General features: G+C 41.1%; 1 protein-coding gene across 3 annotated transcripts in view; it reads right to left on the bottom strand.

The window, feature by feature from the left end:
* Positions 1-401: 401 nt before the first annotated feature.
* The window catches only part of LOC137257492 (uncharacterized), a 38,901-nt gene continuing 30,832 nt past the window's right edge, over positions 402-8,470 (bottom strand). For all 3 annotated transcript variants that reach the window (XM_067794830.1, XM_067794824.1, XM_067794837.1), the window contains exon 2: positions 402-4,068. In XM_067794830.1, coding sequence (XP_067650931.1) covers positions 2,601-3,923 — 1,323 coding nt within the window. In that variant the 5' untranslated portion in view covers positions 3,924-4,068 and the 3' untranslated portion in view covers positions 402-2,600. The remainder of the gene's footprint in view (positions 4,069-8,470) is intronic.

Raw genomic sequence — 8,470 nt, 5'->3', positions numbered from 1 at the left:
CGGAAACAGCATATTGAGTTAGTGAAGTTAGTTTCACGTCACATCGGCATTTGTCAAACCATATAATGACGAGATCAAGTTTAACGACGCTGCTAGCAATACTCCAGCAATATCGCTACTGGGGACACCAGGAATACGTTCCACACATTATACCCATGTGTAAGTAAAAGTGAACTGCGACTGTACTTGACGGTTGTAAACACATAAGCATCGGAAACCGCTGACAGTTTATGGAGCTTCTATGAAAGAGCGTGTATACGTGTATGTACAAAGTAACTGCCATCCCCCGCCCTCACATTTCATATACAAAGTCAATGCCCCCCACCCAATAATGCAAAAAACAATGATCTTCTTAATGCGAAGAATACATTTTGTAACTGAAAAGAAAAGGATTAATATGATGAATGTAAAAGAAATTTTTATTGTTTTTTTTCTGTCATAGATTTTCTTTTCAAACTCTAGGCTCCGTTCAAACAGTTTTCACTTGGAGCGCAATGTACGTCAACCAGTTGACTTTGGCACATCTGCAATTCACTGCCATCCTTGAGAAAAAAATTGACAAAACTGGGCTGGCTAGGTACATGAACCATGGGTGACCCTGGGAGACACATGTGTGTGTGTGTGTGTGTGTGTGTGTGTGTGTGTGTGTGTGTGTGTGTGTGTGTGTGTGTGTGTGTGAATGTGTGAATGTGTGAGTGTGTGTGCTTGTTAAGCATCATTGTATTATACATTTCAGTCTATTATCACTCAAAACTATTCCCCAACATAAACATGATGAAGGTGACTCCAGGCACTTTAACTGAAAAACTGCACAATGTGGTGTTAACTCACTCACACTCTCTAGCCAATAAAATATTGCCATGAATGTCGTGAATATTGGGATGCTATCACAGTGTATCTGCTGATGCGGTGGGTAAGCCAGAAGGAATGATTGCTGTACAAAAAAAGGGTCCTCAGAATGTCACATAGCCACTGGCTTGCTCCTTTCACCAATAGACATGGACCTGTTAATCTCCATAGTAACTGGCCTCACTAGCTAGTGCATTTTCATGGGTCATCTTGTGAAAATATCACTCTCTCCGACCTATCTTATGACACACTTTCAAATCATGAAAGACTATCATCTTAGTAGCTTCATGATGAAACTCGTGTCTACATTCAAATTTTGGGAAAATGAATTATTTGTGGGTTAGTAGCTTTCAGGCATAGCTATCCCGATTAGCCAGCAAAATGTGGAAACTAGTTTGCACACTGATCCTGGTGCAACTAAGGTCAGTAACTCTGCACTGTCAAGGCAAAATGCACATAGTCAGATGTACACTGTAGATTACCAGCCATGTCTGATAAAAGCACCGATGTCTGATGCTCATCTTCAAACAGAAAAGCTTCCTTCATTTCAGTACTGAGTATGACAGTTTTAATACACATCAGCTGAGATCTAACCGGAAACTGTTGTACTGCTACAAAATGAGTATTTCCAAGGGAAACCTAAACTCTGTAGCTCTCATGAGCATCATCTGAATTCTTCTTAGTTAAGGGATATACTAGTATTTAAACACAGGGTAGTCTAGTACTTTCAGGGTTGACTCCACTGGCATTGCTTCCCACTGCCAAACCCATAAACACAAAATGCCATCTGGAAAGAGGTCAAATGTAATTCTTTTGAGACATCACACAGATCCAGGAATGGGCAGAGGGTGATGCCACAATGGTTAGGACAGAGTGAGTGAGTGAGTGAGTGAGTGAGTGAGTTTGTTTGTCAGTGAGTGAGTGAGACAGGTTTACTTCTGACTAAAATGGAATAAGGTTATTCACACACTGTTACTAGTGTATTAATATATGTACATCAACAATGAGTAACACACTTTTTAGTTTGTTAGAAAAAGCAACAAACCAGAAAATATCAGTCCTGAGAAAATCTGGGACAAGGACATGGTAGTACAATCTGACACGAATCACTGGAGACACTGACAGCTGGAGCTACTAGGGACGATCACCCCATCATTATGCTACATTCACATTACTTGGCCACATTCTCTTGCTGTCATCATCAGTAGACCAATAGACTATCTGTCTGTCTGGCCGACACATCATAATAAAAGAGTGAGTGAGGTTAGATTTGTGCTGTTTTTGGCGATATTCCCGCAATATCATGGTGGGGGACACCAGAAATGGGCTTCACTCATTGTACCCATGGGTGGAATTGAACCCAGGACTTCAGCGTGACGAGCAAACCCTTTAATCACTAAGCTACCTAATCACCTCTCAAAATAAAAGAAATACACGGATCAACAAGCTTTCTTCAAGTGGAATTAAATGTTTTTCTTAAAGGTTTTCAGATAATACTTTCATTATGAGTGTCCTTAAACCTGTATGAAGTATGCCCATCAAGGTCTGAGGTGAAGGGCTGACACTCTTAGTAAGTTCACCTTGAAATGAAGAACCAAATTTTTCATCAGATATCAACGCAAATCAGATCAAGCCCTAACTTCAAACATGAAAGGCTGAACAGTAAGATATCCAACAGTTGACAGACACTCCTTGTTAAACAATGTCAGCAGTGACCTGACAACATGGTGGAACGACCCGTGTCTCGGAAATCACAACATGGCTATTCCAGATGCAGTGTGATGGTTGTGGGACCTGCCGTCTTCCTGATGCACGCTGCTAACACTGTCAGCATGGTCCTGAAGGTTATCCTCATCATCAGTCACAAATGAAACTTTAAATCGAGGCACATTGGGTGATCTGGGGGTCACCTTGTTACCATGTCTTACAGGACTCCTGTCATGGTGAAGAATAGGGCTCCTTTCAATCCTGTGTCCTGATGGACTCATATTGGGAGTATGTCTGCTGGGGTTGTTGTGGTGGTGCCTTAACCCATTCACCATGGCAACTTTAGGTACATTTAACAAATCACCATTCTCATTATAATCCAATTTCTGACCACAATCTGTGGTTTCCACCAAGTCTTCTAATACACCTTCTCCATGACTGAACTTACGTTTGAGCTTTGGGCTTGTGCTCCTGGAACGATGACTTGTCCGTAAGCTCCGAGCGGTGCTTTTCTGATCAGTATCTTTATTTTTCTGATCAAAGAGCTCCACTTGGATCTCCACGTCCTTCATCTGTGACATTCGCTGTATTAAAGCGCGATGTGAGTTGACGCTGTCGTTATTGTGGCTGTCCAGACGCTGTAGAAGTAGTGACCTGTATGATGTCACTGTGTCATATGGCTGACACACTTGGTTCTGGAAGGACCGAAATGAGGTCACTGTGTCGTTATTTCTTTTCAAGAATGACATATATGAACTGTAGGTGTCATAAGGTGTGGACAGGTTGGAACGAAAGTCAACATCACGGTACTCTTTATCACCTTCTCGTAAAATGATAAAACTTCGGTCATCATCCATAGAATCTCTGTCATTCTCTTTCAAGCTCTCTCGGAACCAGGTACATCCCTTAAGACACAGGCCAACCAGGAAGGCCAGCATGGCTAAGATTGGCAGAATAGTCAGATTTACTGTTGACCTCTTGTCTACAGGTTTTGGAAGCCAGGAGAGAACATCATATGTCTTCGATGCAGAGATGTCATCTGGGGATACGGTGCTGCTCTGCTCTTGTCTTTCATCTTGTTTTCTATTATTCACATGATTCTTATTAGTTGTTTCCATGGTGACAGGTAAAAATAAATTATCAAGTACACCAACATTCCCAGTTTTGTTGGTATCTCCAGTTCCTTGAGAATTAGATGGGTAACCATCATTAGTAAATTCCTGCAAGGATCCAAGAGCTGAGTCATTTCCTGGCAGTCTTGGAGTAACAGGGTCCACTTCACTGGCACCATGAATGGTAAAGAGACAAGTTAAAAGCAACCATTGTATGTTGTGTTTCAGCGACGCCAGGCTTGGTATCTTCATCATTCTGTTACCTTTGCTTCACACAGGTAAAAGAGAAAAGGCGTTGACGAAAACCACTTTCTTCATATCAGCTGTTGGCAGTGTTGAACAACGTCATCCAACAGGTGCTTGTTGACAGACACGGTGTCAGCTTGTATATGCGATGGACCTGCAACAACAACATGTTGTTCACTAGACACATTAGACAAGTGTGAGTCTACAACACACAATTAACACTTGTACCAAAGAGAATTATACACATAAAGTTGGTGAAGCCACTTTGGACAAATCTGATTCTCATAAACAATAGGTTTGTCACAATACATAAGTTTCATGAATCCGTGTACATCACAATACCCATGTCACAGTTTGATATAGATCACGATACCCATGTCACAGTTTGATGTAGATCACGATACCCATGTCACCATTCGATGTACATCACGATACCCATGTCACAATTCGATGTACATCACGATACCCATGTCACAGTTTGATGTAGATCACGATACCCATGTCACAATTCGATGTACATCACGATACCCATGTCACAATTTGATGTAGATCACGATACCCATGTCACAATTTGATGTAGATCACGATACCCATGTCACAATTTGATGTAGATCATGATACCCATGTCACGGTTTGATGTAGATCACGATACCCATGGCACGGTTTGATGTAGATCATGATACCCATGGCACGGTTTGATGTAGATCACGATACCCATGTCACAATTTGATGTACATCACGATACCCATGTCACAATTTGATGTACATCACGATACCCATGTCACAGTTCGATGTACATCACGATACCCATGGCACAGCTTGATGTACATCACGATACCCATGTCACAATTTGATGTAGATCACGATACCCTTGTCACAGTTTGATGTAGATCACGATACCCATGTCACAATTCGATGTACATCACGATATCCATGTCAAAATTTCATGTACATCACGATACCCATGTCACAGTTTGATGTACATCACGATACCCATGTCACAATTCGATGTACATCACGATACCCATGTCACAATTTGATGTACATCACGATACCCATGTCACAATTTGATGTAGATCACGATACCCATGGCACGGTTTGATGTAGATCATGATACCCATGGCACGGTTTGATGTAGATCACGATACCCATGTCACGGTTTGATGTAGATCACGATACCCATGTCACAATTCGATGTACATCACGATACCCATGGCACAGTTTGATGTAGATCACGATACCCATGTCACAATTTGATGTAGATCACGATACCCATGTCACAGTTTGATGTACATCACGATACCCATGGCACAATTCGATGTACATCACGATACCCATGTCACAATTAGATGTACATCACGATACCCATGTCACAATTTGATGTACATCACGATACCCATGTCACAATTTGATGTAGATCACACTACCCATGTCACAATTTGATGTAGATCACGATACCCATGGCACGGTTTTATGTAGATCACGATACCCATGGCATGGTTTGATGTACATCACGATACCCATGTCACAGTTTGATGTAGATCACGATACCCATGTCACAATTTGATGTACATAACAATACCCATGTCACAATTTGATGTAGATCACGATACCCATGTCACAATTTGATGTAGATCACGATACCCATGGCACGGTTTGATGTAGATCATGATACCCATGGCACGGTTTGATGTAGATCACGATATCCATGGCACAGTTTGATGTAGATCACGATACCCATGTCACAGTTTGATGTAGATCACGATACCCATGTCACAATTTGATACATATCACGATACTCATGTCACAATTTGATACATATCACGATACCCATGGCACGGTTTGATACATATCACGATACCCATGTCACAGTTTCACACATATCACGATACCCATGGCACGGATTGATACATATCACGATACCCATGTCACAATTTGATACATATCACGATACCCATGTCAAAGTTTGATACATATCACGATACCCATGTCACGGTTTGATGTAGATCACGATGCCCATGTCACAATTTGATGCATATTACGATACCCATGTCACAATTTCACACATATCACGATACCCATGGCACGGTTTCACACATATCACGATAGCCATGGCACGGTTTGATACATATCACGATACCCATGTCACAATTTGATATATATCATGAGACCCATGGCACGGTTTGATGTACATCACGATACCCATGTCACAATTTGATGTAGATCACACTACCCATGTCACAATTTGATGTAGATCACGATACCCATGGCACGGTTTTATGTAGATCACGATACCCATGGCATGGTTTGATGTACATCACGATACCCATGTCACAGTTTGATGTAGATCATGATACCCATGTCACAATTTGATGTACATAACAATACCCATGTCACAATTTGATGTAGATCACGATACCCATGTCACAATTTGATGTAGATCACGATACCCATGTCACAATTTGATGTAGATCACGATACCCATGGCACGGTTTGATGTAGATCATGATACCCATGGCACGGTTTGATGTAGATCACGATATCCATGGCACAGTTTGATGTAGATCACGATACCCATGTCACAGTTTGATGTAGATCACGATACCCATGTCACAATTTGATACATATCACGATACCCATGGCACGGTTTGATACATATCACGATACCCATGTCACAATTTGATACATATCACGATACCCATGGCACAGTTTCACACATATCACGATACCCATGGCACGGATTGATACATATCACGATACCCATGTCACAATTTGATACATATCACGATACCCATGTCACAGTTTGATACATATCACGATACCCATGTCACGGTTTGATGTAGATCACGATGCCCATGTCACAATTTGATGCATATTACGATACCCATGTCACAGTTTCACACATATCACGATACCCATGGCACGGTTTCACACATATCACGATAGCCATGGCACGGTTTGATACATATCACGATACCCATGTCACAATTTGATATATATCATGAGACCCATGGCACGGTTTGATACATATCACGATACCCATGTCACAGTTTCACACATATCACGATACCCATGTCACAGTTTCACACATATCACGATACCCATGTCACAGTTTCACACATATCACGATACCCATGGCACAGTTTGATACATATCACGATACCCATGTCACAGTTTCACACATATCACGATACCCATGTCACAATTTGATACATATCACGATACCCATGTCACAATTTGATACATATCACGATACCCATGGCACGGTTTGATACATATCACGATACCCATGTCACAATTTGATATATATCATGATACCCATGGCACGGTTTGATACATATCACGATACCCATGTCACAATTTGATGCATATCACGATACCCATGTCACAATCTGATACATATCACGATACCCATGGCACGGTTTGATGTAGATCACGATACCCATGTCACAATTTGATACATATCACGATACCCATGTCACAATTTGATACATATCACGATACCCATGTCACAATTTGATGCATATCACGATACCCATGTCACAATTTGATACATATCACGATACCCATGTCACGGTTTCACACATGTCACGATACCCATGGCACGGTTTCACACATATCACGATACCCATGGCACGGTTTGATACATATCACGATACCCATGTCACAATTTGATACATATCACGATACCCATGGCACAATTTGATGCATATCACGATACCCATGTCACAGTTTCACACATATCACGATACCCATGGCACGGTTTGATACATATCACGATACCCATGTCACAAGTTGGTACAAATCACGATACCCATGTCACAGTTTCACACATATCACGATACCCATGGCACGGTTTGATACATATCACGATACCCATGGCAGGGTTTGATACATATCACGATACCCATGGCACAATTTGATGCATATCACGATACCCATGGCACGGTTTGATACATATCACGATACCTATATTTGCAGCATTACTGCATAAATTTAGTTACATTTTCAACATGAGTATTTCACATGAAAAGATCAACATTTCTTTATTCTTAGAGATAAACAAAGGTCTAATTTCAAGTCTTTGTGCATGATAAATAACTATTTTACATAAAAAACGTAACACAATAGTGTAATAAATCTGTAAACATAACGTAAACATGTAAGTTGGTAACTTTGAGAGCTGGACTTCCTGAACACTACCATGACTGCCAGAGTAATACAGTTTTTCAGTTGTCACGGACCCATTAAATAACTCACGAACTTTGTTGTCATCCAGAAAATGCTCACAGCACCATGAAAAAAAGCTCACACAGTACCATGGACACAAACACTCACAGGAACACAAGCACAAAAGCTCACAGTACCACAGGCAATAAAACTCACAGTACCACAGGTACAAATGCTTACGCAGTACCCCAGGTACAAAAGCAGACTGTACAACAGGTAAAGGGACAAATCTCACAGTACCACAGGTACAAAAGCTCACAGAGTACCACAGGTACAAAAGCTCATGGTACCACAAGTACAAACACTCAGAGTACCACAGGTAATAA

This window comes from Haliotis asinina, chromosome 1 (genome assembly GCF_037392515.1).
Source record: "Haliotis asinina isolate JCU_RB_2024 chromosome 1, JCU_Hal_asi_v2, whole genome shotgun sequence".
NCBI classification, from domain to species: Eukaryota; Metazoa; Mollusca; class Gastropoda; order Lepetellida; family Haliotidae; genus Haliotis; species Haliotis asinina.
Note: the sequence above shows the minus strand (reverse complement) of the source record. Positions and strands in the feature narration are given on the sequence as shown.